Source organism: Bicyclus anynana, chromosome 8 (assembly GCF_947172395.1).
Source record: "Bicyclus anynana chromosome 8, ilBicAnyn1.1, whole genome shotgun sequence".
Taxonomy (NCBI): Eukaryota; Metazoa; Arthropoda; class Insecta; order Lepidoptera; family Nymphalidae; genus Bicyclus; species Bicyclus anynana.
Window position 1 is genome coordinate 3,537,455 of NC_069090.1, and position 14,395 is coordinate 3,551,849.

The following is a 14,395-nucleotide window of genomic DNA, read 5'->3' on the forward strand; positions in this document are numbered from 1 at the left end:
TTCGATAGGAGATGGCACTATAAGAAGAAAGAATTAATGTTCATCATAAATTGTTTAGTGTAGGCATGGAGAAGATTCTAAAGGGATCCCTTAAACTTAACCTAACCTAACCAATGTCACAAGTCCTGTTACCTGCTCGAGGTGTTTCCTCTACTACAAAATGATGGTACACTGTCGCTGCTACCCGTCACGTAACCACATCCCATAATAATTGCTGAATAGTGCGGGTCTGAAATCTAAACTCCTACAAAAAACACGTCTGTTGTCTTTGGTAAGTGTGGGACACAAGTGAAACAAAATGTCAGGGTTACTCAACGATATATTGATACATTGTATTGTTCACATCGGATTAGATATGACATCAAATGCGCGATCCTCGCATAACTACACTTACAATTAATAATTAACTTAATAATTAAATTAATACAAAAAATATTACATTACAAAAAAATAAGTAGAAAATAAATGCGGCGATATTAATGCTTTTAGCTCCTTTTTAATTTTCATCTGTGATTTTAACGCCGATTCTGGCAACACTGGTAAGTAATTTCCATCAGATTGGTAGTACAATAGTAGATCAGTACAAACTTTCAATATAAAAATACCATCGGTAAATACACTTAAAGATAAAAATGCTAATAAGCCTGTCAATAAATAAGAATGTTTAATAAGTCATTAAATATATTATGATGTTTCTAAAATTACCGCCAGTGTTGCCACCCCCTATATGAATGTCATTTTCATTTTTAAAAATTTCAACATTCATCGGGTGTTCGCGGATTAAAAAGGCACGAAAAAATCAGATCAAATTAAGCAATTTTAAAGAAACATTAAAATTATAATAAAATTGTTTCGAGTCATATGAATTGTGGACATTATTTCTCGTGATAACACATAGACAATATAATAAAAAACAAATACTTGAACATTAAAGGCTCTCGACCCTTGAAACCTGCTACCTCCGAATGCAACCACGAACGCCAGTCAACGTACTTAGCTATTGTAGAAGCTCATTGTTCATTGGTCCTCATTCGTCCCGTGGTTAGCTGGTTGGGCTAAGGACAATGAGGTCCAGGCTTCGAATCCCGGGTCAGGCCAACAGAAAAAAAAATACTTTATTGGAATTTTTCTGGGACAAAATATTTTATATATTAACGAAATTGGTCCAATACTTTTGAAGAAATTTGCAATGTCAACAGACAATACATAATATGATTTATTTACAAATAAAACTAAATTTCATATAACTCGAAACAACACATTTAAAAACTATGACAAAAATAAGGCAAGAGAAAAATAGAGATTCAATTTATTTATAAATTACCTAATGTACCGTTTTGGCATTTAATTTTTTAATATTAAAGCACCAATTTTGGCTTCGCTTTTTAAAATTATTGTCAAATCAAATAAAAAATACGAGAAATTACAATTTCAAAATCATATTTATGAACCCCTGCTGTTATAGATACACATTTTTAATAACTTTAAAAAATATGTTATTTTGTATAAATGTATACGTTTTGTAATATATTTAATATTATATAGGTTCTTGAAGGTTATAAATAACGTAACGGTAACTTATAAAATCGGCATTCTGTCCAATTATGGCACCACATTATAGGAAATATGGATTTCTCACAAAATAAAACTATGATATCAGTAAAATCCCGAGATAATACACAATTATTTTTTGCAAATAAAAAAATATATCTAAATCATTTAAAACACCGCAATTTATGGGCGCTATGTGTCAATAGACACCTATTTTGGTTACCAGCTGGCTCATTCACTATCTTTGACGTATGCTAGTTGACATATACGAAGTTGGGATTCTACGAGTATGTAACAAATGTCATCCGGTGCTTACTTGTAGATATGACACAATAGGTAAATGACTTTGTCAATTGATTTGATGTTTATTTTAATAGCTTGATATTATAGACCAAAATAGTGAATAGGCCAGCTGAACCTGTCAACGTGGAAAATAATGTCAAACGTTTCACTATTATAGATTTCCCAGGGATTTTGCACATTTTTTTTAAATTCAGTTTGAACTAAACTAACTAAAAATATTTTTGCGTGTCTCAATGCAAATAAGGAATACAAAGAAAAATATCTGGCCTTAATTCGAATAACATGCATATTCCCTACTGCAAACTTTTTCTTTATCTTGAGTGCCTAAATAACATTTCCGTTTTATTTTTTTAACAGCAGAGGTATTAGACAAGAGTAAAAATATTAATTTAAATAGAGATTATAAACCCAGCTGCGCCGAGAAGAAATAATAGAGATTAAATAGAAAAAATAATACTATCTATTTTCATTGACGTAAAATACACCACATAAAAACTCTTTACCATACACACAACACAAATACCCATTATAACACATGTTCATACTCTATACGTTCTTAAACCATTCCAAGAAACTTTATCATCACGAGTACCACACACACAAATGAAAAAAAAACCCGATTTCAGCGGCGCTTACTTGTAATTTGGCCTATGAGATTTTTGATTCTTTATGACCCACCAAATTTAAAAAATTAAAATTAAAAACTTATAATACGGATGTTCATAAAAACGGTTGTTAATTTATAATTATCAAAATAATGACAAATTCATTACATCACTAACCTTACTTGAGTGTAGCAACACTAACATAAGATAAAGTTATAATAATCTTTCAAACTAATAAAGACATAAATGACAGGTTTGAAATGTTTCGTTTGCAATAAACTTGGCCATGCTAATGTGTGTTGTGTACTAACAAATTTCAAGGCTTAGTTAAACCGGCGATTTCGATAGGTGGAATGTAGACATTTTATACTATTAGATATAGGCTAAGAGCCCGTGAACCCCAGACATTCCTCATTTTATAAAAGCTGAAAGTTTGCAGCTCATGCTCCTACCATAAGTAAGTAGCCAATTATGGAGTTTGGACAGTCAGTCACTTAGCTTCGCGGCAACCCTTCGAAAAACACTATTTAATTTAAAACTTCAAGGGTCTCTAGCTAAGGGTTGCCATGAAGCCAAGTGCCTGGAAAATGGGGATATCATTTCTCATATTATGCCGATAAAAATATAAGGAAATTATACTTTATACTTGGCTTAAAACCTGCTACCTCCCAAAGCCACCACGGTCCAAACACAAAATATTTCATCTGGATCAAAAAGATTTTGCGTTTCAGTTTTTATGTTTATTTTACGTCAATGATTGAACCCTCATTCAATGAGATCGTCTTAATAGATCAGTCTATTCAAAAAGTCTAGAATTTTTTGGGATATATGTTAGTGATTTTTTAAAATTAGCTTGAATTATTTTTAGGACTAGGCGTGCGTTCAAGTCATTGTTCAACGTAGATAAAAAATAATCAGAACGGTGAGAATATTACTTAACACGCAAATTTGACGCGCAAGCAATAAATTATAAATATTCGAGGAATATCAGTTTCTTTTAACTTATGATAAAATTATATTATTGAGATTTCGTAATTAACTTTCAGTACAACAATAAAGCTTAAAATACACATTTTTCATTACGTCATTAAGAACGAAATCAAAAGTCAAAGTCAAAATTAATTTTATGTCAATATGTACTTACTTATTATATTAATTAATTAATTAATGAAATTTTATTAAATCACTAACAAATATCGGAAACCTACAAAAAAAATCATCACAGTTTAGCGCGCACACGCGCACTGGTAACAAAGAATAATAAAATCTATTATGAATATAATAATATAGTAATAAAAACCTAAAATTAAAAATTCAACCGCTTATAGGGTAAACTATATATAATAGTCAATGGCATCAAAATCACAGACGAGTATAAAAACGACGAAACTATTATACAAATCACATTTTCAATAAAATTATAACAGTTAAAAATCACAGGTGTAAAGGTTCCACTTAAAACTATAGTGAATAGATTGATTGGTGCGCCGGAGTGCCCCGGGGCACAGCGGCGCGCCTCGGGGCACTGCGGCGGCTCGCTATCTAAGTCGCTTGCAATACACATATCACTATCTATGGCATCCACCTCACTCGAAAAATTTGTTCCTATTATTTCCCTATCAAATTGAACACATTTTTTCATTCCTATAACGTTACAATAATATGATGCCATAGTGTTGCTAGTGTAAATAATACTGAGCTGCCTTAAAGAGTGTCTAAACTTAACAATAAATACGCGAACTAAATTAAATAACTGACTACAAACACACCCGTGTACGGGGGAGCCGATAAACTCATTAAAAAAATCAGTACTGGAAAAAGCGGTTAAAAAAATCGCCGCGTAAAAAATTTGCGAATCACGCGCGGTAACTACACTAACACTAACACGACAAATTGCGCGCCCGCGAACGCTGCAACGGAGACACGCGCGCGAAACTTGCGCGAAATCACTTTTGACCCACGTCAATGGGCGAATATTTATATCCCTAAAATTGGAAACGTTTGTAACGCGCGCGTTAGTTAGGTGTTCGCGCGTACAATTCGTTATACTTAAACCTATTTCAGTTAGGTATTTACGCGTATATGCGAAAATCACGTTAATCCTACATAGGTGGGCACGCGAAGTTGACACATTTGCGTGAAAATTATCTAAGTATTTATGCGAATGTGACACATTTGCGCGTATTTTGAAAACGTATTCGCAAACGCACTTCACTAAGTAGTGTAAACACCGAAAGCGTGTGCTTCGCGAATGATTTCGCAGAGTATACGCGTTCGTTATTTTAATGTATACACACAGGTTTGCGCGTATTATACTAGCTAGATATTCGTACACATTCGTTGGTTTATCTAAATAAATTCGCACACAATCATCAGTTTCACGTATTCTAGTTGAGTATTCGCGCGTATTCGCAGAGCGAACGTGTGAGAATTCGCGCGTATGTTTCGGTTGGTCGCGAGTGCGGGGCCGCGCGGGGGAGGGGACGAGTGGGGCGAGAAGGGAGACGTGAGCGGCGCGCGGGTCCGCTTTTCCACCGTACTGACGTGGTTTTAATGGTTAAGGGCAATGCTGTTTTTTCGGCTTCTTTAAATGCTCCTCGTCGATTCCAGACTTTGGCACCTATGGAAAGAATTTAAGTATACAGGGCTGTCCCGTTAATAATGAAATAATGGTAGCACTTAATTATTATCAGAAACCAACTTGAATAGTTTTGAAAAAAATCCTAGGGTGACCAAGTGACATATTTTTTTCGGAATTTAGTAGCTGTTGTAATTAAGGCTTTAAAGGTCTGATTTTCGTAACCTCGATAAGAGTACAAGTTTTTAAAATGATCATCATCATCATCCTCAGATCTTTAAAATTTTAATTACAGCAGCTGATGAAAAAACTGATTCAGATAGAAAAAAATTAAAAATCCGAAAAGAAGAGTTATAAATTGGTCACCCTAGGGATTATTTTGAAAACTATCCAAATTAGTTTTAGTTAATTAGATGGTGTATGGTGTATCATTTGCGTTTAATTCATTAATTACGGGACACTGTATAAGGCCGGTTTCACCATCTATAGCTTATTAACAAGTTTTGTCTTTAACATTTGGCATAAAGTAAGAAAATGACAAAACCAGTTTGACGGTAGTGTGGTAACTAGCCACGGCTGAAGTGTCCCACCAGCCCGAACTGGGAATCGAACCCAGGATCTCTGTTTGTATTAAGTTAGTCAAGCGGTTTTTGAGATTTCGTGATGAGATCTTTCGCATTTTTTATATTTGAATGAATAGAAAACTTATAAGTTTTCTATTCATCTAAATATAAATCCAAATAAACTGCTTGACGTACAAAGTTCAAATTTAGTAGAGAGATAGTTTATAGTTAGTAGACACCCGCTAAGAACTGATTTTGCGAAGGCCCGATTAAGGAGGTCTAGTGTATTATTCCCAGTGCTCACCTCAGTGTACCGCTCCCCCTTGAGCGACACGATCTTGTTGTCCCGGTAGCGCACCAACTTCTTGGGCTCGATCTTCGGCGCCAGCGGCCGGTGCTCCTTCGCCTGCGAATTCTTGTCCACGTACGAGTATCTGGAAACAACATCATCAACTTATTTAACTCATTCTTAGGGTTATGCATGTATATTTTCTATATATGAAAGCAAAAGGTCACTCTCATCACGAAATCTCGAAAACCGTAGAAAGAGGAAATGAGGCAGGGAGGTTTTTGCGACAGAGAAGGATTAAGGAGGTCTAAGTGCGGTCACTCATCAAGAAATCTCGAAAACCGTAGAAAGAAATGTGGGAAGGAGGTTTTTGCGACAGGGAAGGATTAAGGAGGTCTAAGTGCGGATAAAGTCGCGGGCGTCCGCTGATTAAATTAAATGTCGATTTAAAGAGCAAACACAATTATTGAATGAAAGACCATCAGGTCTCACTTTCTTGGTAGGACTTCCCACCAATAATGTAACCAATAAAGCCTCGACTTGCAGCGAATTTTGAGCAGCGTTTGAGGCTTCTTGGCGGCGGCGTGCAGCGTGACCCACACGTGTGTCACTCACCGCGCGATGATGCGGCTCTTGAGCTCCTGGTCGTCGCAGGTGGGCTGCTTGGAGGCGGCGTGCAGCGTGACCCGCACGTGTGTCACTCACCGCGCGATGATGCGGCTCTTGAGCTCCTGGTCGTCGCAGGTGGGCTGCTTGGCGGCGGCGTGCAGCGTGACCCGCACGTGTGTCACTCACCGCGCGATGATGCGGCTCTTGAGCTCCTGGTCGTCGCAGGTGGGCTGCTTGGCGGCGGCGTGCAGCGTGACCCGCACGTGTGTCACTCACCGCGCGATGATGCGGCTCTTGAGCTCCTGGTCGTCGCAGGTGGGCTGCTTGGCGGCGGCGTGCAGCGTGACCCGCACGTGTGTCACTCACCGCGCGATGATGCGGCTCTTGAGCTCCTGGTCGTCGCAGGTGGGCTGCTTGGAGGCGGCGTGCAGCGTGACCCGCACGTGTGTCACTCACCGCGCGATGATGCGGCTCTTGAGCTCCTGGTCGTCGCAGGTGGGCTGCTTGGCGGCGGCGTGCAGCGTGACCCGCACGTGTGTCACTCACCGCGCGATGATGCGGCTCTTGAGCTCCTGGTCGTCGCAGGTGGGCTGCTTGGCGGCGGCGTGCAGCGTGACCCGCACGTGTGTCACTCACCGCGCGATGATGCGGCTCTTGAGCTCCTGGTCGTCGCAGGTGGGCTGCTTGGCGGCGGCGTGCAGCGTGACCCGCACGTGTGTCACTCACCGCGCGATGATGCGGCTCTTGAGCTCCTGGTCGTCGCAGGTGGGCTGCTTGGCGGCGGCGTGCAGCGCGGCGGCCGACAGCGCCTGGCCCTGCTCGCGCCGGTGCAGCAGCGTCGCCGCCGCACGCTCTGCGTCGCCGCACGCGATCGACACGCAGTGCTTGATCTGGACACAACATACTCCATAGTTATGATTATTATTTAAACGGTTACATACCACGATAAAACGACGACATTTTTAATGTCGATATTTCGACCCAGTTGCATAGACCGTGGTCACGACGGGACTGAAGTTGCGAGATGCGTTGATGAGATGACATCAGCTGTTAGGGGCAGAATCGATCTACACTATTTTTAGTTCTTTTTCTTTTTTCAACAAACTCGCGTTTTTGGCTGTTTAGCAACCACGAAATAAGTTTAAAATCATTACTCCATAGTTATCCATCTACGGTCTGTCCAAGGCGTGAACTACAAAGTTAAAATATCGGCGGTTTTTCAGCTTTGAGTACTAGGATCTCAACTGATTTGAATTCCTCTATTGCAAAATCTGCTTCTTTGTTAGGTGTTTAAAATTTCCGGGACAGTTAGTATAGGTAAAGGAGACTCCAAGTAATAAGAATGATAGATATTGAGAAGAGATTTTGTCAAAGAGACTACACATATGGATGCTTCCATGTTAGTTCTTGGTCGGGAGGGGTGCAGTGTATTACAGTGTACCGTCTATATCGCTACACCTGCTAAAATAGTCAGAGGTCCCGTAATTTTTAATTAAATTGAAATTCCCTATTCCAAGTTACTAGGTTTTAAGGTCTCTTGCACTAGAACAATATCAACTTGGAGACCTGATAAGACGTGGGGCAAAAGACAAAGAAATAGTTTTGTCTACATATCGCTCTGTTTTTCCCATCGCAACTATATTTATGCTATCTCTGTCGTTCCGAAAGGATGTAAGAGAGAGCAATATGTAAATAAATTTTCTCGTTATCTCTTAGTGCGCAACTTAGGCCTATTTGGTTTGCGCATACGGCATACATTCGCTCACTTTGAATACTGCTCGTTACTAAATATTGTTAAGTAGTATTCCAAGTAATCTGGACCATCCTCAGGAGATGTTGACTCTACAACGTGCAATTGCAAAGTAAATTGCACATTTTAGTAAATTATTCTCTACTACCGTTTTCGTTTAAAAACGTGACAGAGAATCTCCCAAAGCAAACCACGCACTAGTTTCCATTCTTTAGTACAATTTAGACTATCATTTTACACATATTATGCTGGTACATCGAATGGAACATATCCAAGGAAAATATCAACAAAAAACACAAGTAAGTACTTATTTATAAAAACGCTCGCCCAATATATTCCACGTGTCACTAAGTTTATTCATGGATTCGGAATCCTAGGTCGGCGCGGTGCACGTTTCTCCTTGAGAACAAAAATATATTTTTGTCCCTTTGTTATGGAAATATTGGAACATGCTAACATATATACCACACTAACACGTTTTTAACGGCCCACTCCCTTCTTGTAAGAGAAAGGATAAGGAGTTTGATCCCAGCACACTTTACTAATGCTCGACATATACAGGATGCTCGGGAGTATATCCCATAACGCCTAGGGTTATATTATTTAAGGAATATTAATTAAAAATGTCTAAGGAACATGTGTTCTAAAATGAATACGTTCCGAGTAAAAAATTGTAAATAGATCTTAAATTGTCTCCCTCATCACATCCTTCTATTATGACCTAGCCAAACTGATCCATTGATAAATATCATGAAGTAGCTTACTAGTGAAATCCGGAGTGCCAGTGCCGATATCGACAGTCTTACCACTACGATTACGTGTTTTAAAATGCAAGGCTAGATAAAGTCGTGTATTACATGGATAGTCTGAATTATTTGAATTACTTTGTATGAAAATATAAAAAGTTTTGTTTTTAGTTTAAAAAAAAAATATTTTTAGTTACACAGTTTGGCTCCTATAAGTTGACTTATCAACACCCTGAAGGTATAGGAAATACTCCTTTTTAACAGACTTCAAAAAGAAGGAGGTTCTCAAGTTGACCAGTATCTTTTTTTTTAAATGTATGTATATTGATTACTCGATTTACATTTTGAAAAATTATTTTTTGTTTTAAAGGGTATAACTCCCCATGTGGTCCCATATTATACATAACATATTAAACTAAAAAATGAAAAATAATATAATATTATTATGTTCTACCTGCTGATCAGTTTGAAGACGGTACTAAGCCGATAATGTATTAATTCAAGCCATGAATATTGAAAATTTTTCAGACAGTGCTCTTTCTTATAAAAACGGCTTAAATTAATACGACACCGGCTTAGCACCGTCTTCGAACTGATCAGCAGGTAGAACATAATAAAATTATATTATTTTTCACTTTTTAGTTTAGTAGGTACGTTTTTAGGTTTTGAACTCGGTTGTATTTTTTTTTATTAAAATGAAGCAAGCCTGGCTTTTAATTTAATAGCAGTAATAAATATTACATACCTCCATTGCGCAAGTGTTGGGAAACATCTCGTTGAGCGCCTTGCACTGCTCCGAGTACTCTTCGCCGTCGATGAGAGATCGGCGCTCCGTAGTCTCCGAACATTCAGAGTTCTCCGAATTCGAGTGTGAACTAGAAACGGGAAATTAGGTTCTTGTAAAGTTTTATTATAGACAGAGTTTAAGTATGACTTGAAACTTAAATAAATATGACGAGATGGCTAAAATTAGGTAATTGACTTTTGAAAGTACTGATTTTAGTGAAACATTCTGAAAAATTAAGTCAATAGTAACTAATTCATACAGCAGAGATTGTCTGGATGTTTGTAAAATATTTATGACTCAATCAAAATCTTTTTATGTATTTACCTAATCAGATGAAAAATCGCACATGTTTAGCTGCCATTATATTCCTTGTCTTAAAAGTTACAACCTTGTCAGCCAATTTTTGGGGCATGTTTCTTATAAGACGCACCATAGCTTTAGAAGAAAAATGCCTCACCACTATTATCATACGCCGTAGTTCATTTATAGTTTTGTCCCACTCGCCATTAATATTAATGGGCCCAAGGGCTGTAGAAATAGCTCACCGATTGTTCTTTGTGACGGATGGAAGCATTTCATTCAATTTTATTTAATACTCTTACATTTTATCTAAAATGATAGATAAACACAACGCCATAATCACAACTACATGTTTTATATATAACAATTTCTTTGGTTTTTTTTTTATGTGGCGGACTTAGTAAGTAAATACTTAATTTATCATCTATTTTTAATTAATAACATGATTTATAAAGTAAAGTAAAGTATTTAAGGTAAGTTCTTATTCTCATGTAGATAATTATCTCTTTGTGTATCTATTCTTTAACGACAGTGGTATAAAATAAGTATTTTATAATTATTAAAGTACTTTTTAATTAAGCGTCATCTTTTGAAACAACAATAAACTTTATGGGAAGAACGCTGTGTTCATAAATATTCAATTAATCAGAAATGTTAATGAAATTAACATGTTAAGGAATACAAACATGACATTGGTGCAAACTACAACACATATACAGTGCGAAATATATATTTAGACATCTTAAGAGGCGGCAAAGCTTTTCCAGGTGGTAAACATAAAACATAATACACCTATTAGAAACTAAACTACCTACGTTTTCAAGTGGTGCTTTTTAGTAACTAAAATAGTATCTAATGAAAATTTGTTTTTCAGGTACATAATAAATAATATATATTAAGGTATATAGAAGGAATTTAAACTATATTTACAGTTTAATTTTACTATTAAATAGTATATTTTGTTTCTAGAATTTAGATTTATTAGAGTAACGTTGAGATAGATTTTATTTTTAAACGATAAATGTAAAAGTTACTTAAAATAAATATATATATTTAAAAATTTAAAAATGTAAATATTTTTTATTTAGTTTTCATTTAAGTAAAAGCAACAGCACCAAGGCAGTTGCATTGCCGAATGCAAAAAGTTTAAAATGAAAAGATTATCGATTTATTATTATGTATTTTACACATTTTAATACACATAAATAAGAAATATTCTCAAGTGTTTTCATTTTAGAACATTTTATCAAACTAAAACAAAAGAAAGACAGAAAATAACTACTACTATGAGGTATCTATTTTCTTTTATTGAAAATAAAACAGATGAAAAATCGCACATGTTTAGCTGCCATTATATTCCTTGTCTTAAAAGTTACAACCTTGTCAGCCAATTTTTGGGGCATGTTTCTTATAAGACGCACCATAGCTTTAGAAGAAAAATGCCTCACCACTATTATCATACGCCGTAGTTCATTTATAGTTTTGTCCCACTCGCCATTAATATTAATGGGCCCAAGGGCTGTAGAAATAGCTCACCGATTGTTCTTTGTGACGGATGGAAGCATTTCATTCAGACTCTGCAGGGTGAGGGTGATCTTGTCATTTTCGGCAGATTCATCTGTAACAAACAGTTTACATATTAAATACAGATAAAAACTTAACATTCACAAATGGTTTTTTGAAGCCTACAATAACTGATGTGAGTTCCAAAAATTAAAATTTTACGATTATAGTCTTGCTGCTAAACATTTTCATACAGCATGCCCGCGACTTCGACCGCCTTTAGACCTTCTTAATCCACCCACGTCCCAAAATCTGTTCTTAGCGTCTACTAACTATAAACTCCCTGCCAAGTATGATTTTGGTATGTTCAACTATTTTTGATATTTTATGATAAGTGCTTTTATAATGAAGATACAAAACAGTTGAAAACAGAAACTCCTTATGTATTGATGTTGGTTAAAAGTTACAAGTTGATAACTGAGCAAACATTAATACAATAATTTACCAAGTTGTTTCATCCAAATCAGTCCAGCCATGTAGTTAGTTTACAAATAGACATACAGAAGAATTATGAAATTAGCTATTTATTTAGTTGACTTTTTAACTTACCATGATTGGACATGGTGTCGGAAACATCTCTCCTCGACAGCTCAGCTTCTAGTTCCAGAACCCATGAGCAAACCAGGGTTGAATCAATGGTCGCAAACTTAGGTATGTAGGCTGACATCATTTCGATAAAACCTACATTAACAATTCTTTATAGAAATCACATTGACAAACAATCTTTCTTGAAGTAATCTTGATGTTGTTGATTGTTAAAGAATAAAAAGAGAGATGGATATCTTACAGTAGAATTCATTGATGTTGCAGGGGCACCCACAGGGGACCATTCACCTGCTGTGTGTTGAATTTTCAAATGCATAGAAAATAAATAAAAATTTAAATTCACCCCACAACGTCTATGAATTCCACTGTTAGCTATCCATGGATTCACCATATGGGTGCTGGGTCCATCCTGTGACAGAGAGAACACAGAGCAGAGTCCAGGACTTGTAACCAGGGTGTAGGGTCAAGGAGCTCCTTCATAACATGTCAACACTCCCCCTCTGTGTTGTCCCCTTCTGTCTCCTTACCCAGCCAAATTTGGTAAGATCCTACTAGAGCAGCTTTGGATATCCTTCTAATATCTATTATATCTTATATATCTTATAATATCTATTATAGAATTTGCTGCAATTCTAGTGAATCAAAGGTCATTAAGCAGTTTAATAAGAGACATAAGTTGATTAAATATAATTTTTATTATATTCCAATTCCAATTGGAATATAATAAGAATTGTAAATAAGACGAATATCTTAGCATTCCATGGATTCACTGTGCAGGTACCGGGTCCATCGCGTGGTGGGGAGAAAAACTCCAAGCAGAGTCCTGGACTTGTGACTACAGGATTTAGGGTTAAGGAATTCCTTGACAATTGATTAACACTCCCCTCCTCCGCTCGTGTTGTTCTCCCTGCCTAGTCAAATTTGGTAAGATCCTATTAGAGCAGCTTTGGATACCCATTGCTGCAGTTCTAGAGAGGCCAAGGTCTTTAAGCAAGCAGAGAGATTTTGCTGGTAATCCTCTCGCACCTACTTCTATGGTGTACAGACTAACTACATAGCCATTTTCAGTTAGTTTATTTGTTAGGTCATAATATTTATTCACATTTATACTGTGGTCATTTGGTATGTTAGTAATCATAAGGTGAGGCGTTAGGCTAATTGTCAACCAAGCTGGATTGGCAGTCTTCACATAAAGAGCATTGAGAAAATTCTCAGGTATGGCTTCCTCACTGTGCTTTTTCTTCATTGCTTTTTTTTGATTTCCATTTGAAGCAAAAAAATATGATAAATAATTAAAATTGTAGAATAAGTTAAATCTTTGAAGTTTTAAGGTACACATTTACAGTTAAATACTCAACTGCATACATTTTCTGTGTACTCCTCTATAAGCTTGCATTTGACAAAAGCTTTGTACTTATTGTGTAGGTACATGTATTTAGTGTTTCAACTTATTTAATATGAAAAGGTATTAACTCAAGTATATATCATAATTAAAGAACAGTGACTTAATAGGAGAGGATTCGAAGAATTTTAAATTACAAGAGATTAAAACTTTTATTTGCGAAACTAATCCGAAATATGTAAAGTAAAAGAACTATTGTTGACATCTAAATAAATTTCGAACCCTAAACACTAAATATGGACGCAACTGGGTGGAACATATGTATGATCTGAACCTAAATATTATATATTACCGTCTAAGTCGAAGCACGGGTCCTGGGAAGCTTCCTCCAGGATGGAAATCACGTATGAGAGTACAATGTCGTCTATAACACTCACGTCCGCAGAAGGGATGTTTTTATTAATAAACTGAAATAAACTCTCCTTAACATGGCACTCTTGCTGCGCTATGGCACTCATTTTACCTGAAAATCACGATCTTATTTAGTAAAAACTGCAAAATATAACTTAAAAATCACAATTTCTTTCACTCCGTTACGGGTCGATAAACAAAGTAAAATGTATACTAAAAATATTTTAAAAGCAAATATAACTTGGTCACCTATACCTATAAGCTATATTTAGTATTATGAAATAGGTTTAATAATAAAATAATTGATTTTCAGTAGAGAAACTCAATAGCGAGAAAAGCGACGGAAAATCAATACAAATGATGGTTTTTTTTTATAAACAACTGTAGTAATTTTCTAGTATGGCAATTTCTTACCTTATGTCAAAACCTAATTACATAGAAATGTTGTCATT

General features: G+C 36.2%; 1 protein-coding gene across 2 annotated transcripts; it reads right to left on the reverse strand.

The window, feature by feature from the left end:
• Positions 1–3,387: 3,387 nt before the first annotated feature.
• On the reverse strand, positions 3,388–14,324 carry LOC112052037 (CUE domain-containing protein 2). 2 transcript variants are annotated; one of them, XM_024090927.2, is made up of 8 exons: positions 14,199–14,324; positions 13,885–14,055; positions 12,194–12,325; positions 11,618–11,699; positions 9,740–9,869; positions 7,225–7,388; positions 5,905–6,034; positions 3,388–5,079 (listed from the first exon to the last, which is right to left on the reverse strand). In XM_024090927.2, the coding sequence occupies exons 2-8, from the start codon at positions 14,048–14,050 to the stop codon at positions 5,017–5,019; spliced, it is 867 nt and encodes a 288-aa protein (XP_023946695.1). In that variant the 5' UTR covers positions 14,051–14,055; positions 14,199–14,324; the 3' UTR covers positions 3,388–5,016. The 2 variants fall into 2 exon arrangements, with proteins under 2 accessions (XP_023946695.1, XP_023946697.1); XM_024090929.2 differs by having other exon boundaries at positions 14,193–14,312.
• Positions 14,325–14,395: the final 71 nt, after the last annotated feature.

What these genes read in the sequence shown, in the direction of transcription:
- LOC112052037 (XM_024090927.2), bottom strand. Translation starts at nt 14,050, where the DNA reads ATGAGTGCCATAGCGCAGCAAGAGTGCCATGTTAAGGAGAGTTTATTT. An exon ending in CCCGTGCTTCGACTTAGACG is followed by an intron (nt 12,326 to 13,884) that starts GTAATATATAAT and finishes TTGTTAATGTAG; the next exon opens with GTTTTATCGAAATGATGTCA. An exon ending in CCAACACTTGCGCAATGGAG is followed by an intron (nt 7,389 to 9,739) that starts GTATGTAATATT and finishes TGTTGTGTCCAG; the next exon opens with ATCAAGCACTGCGTGTCGAT.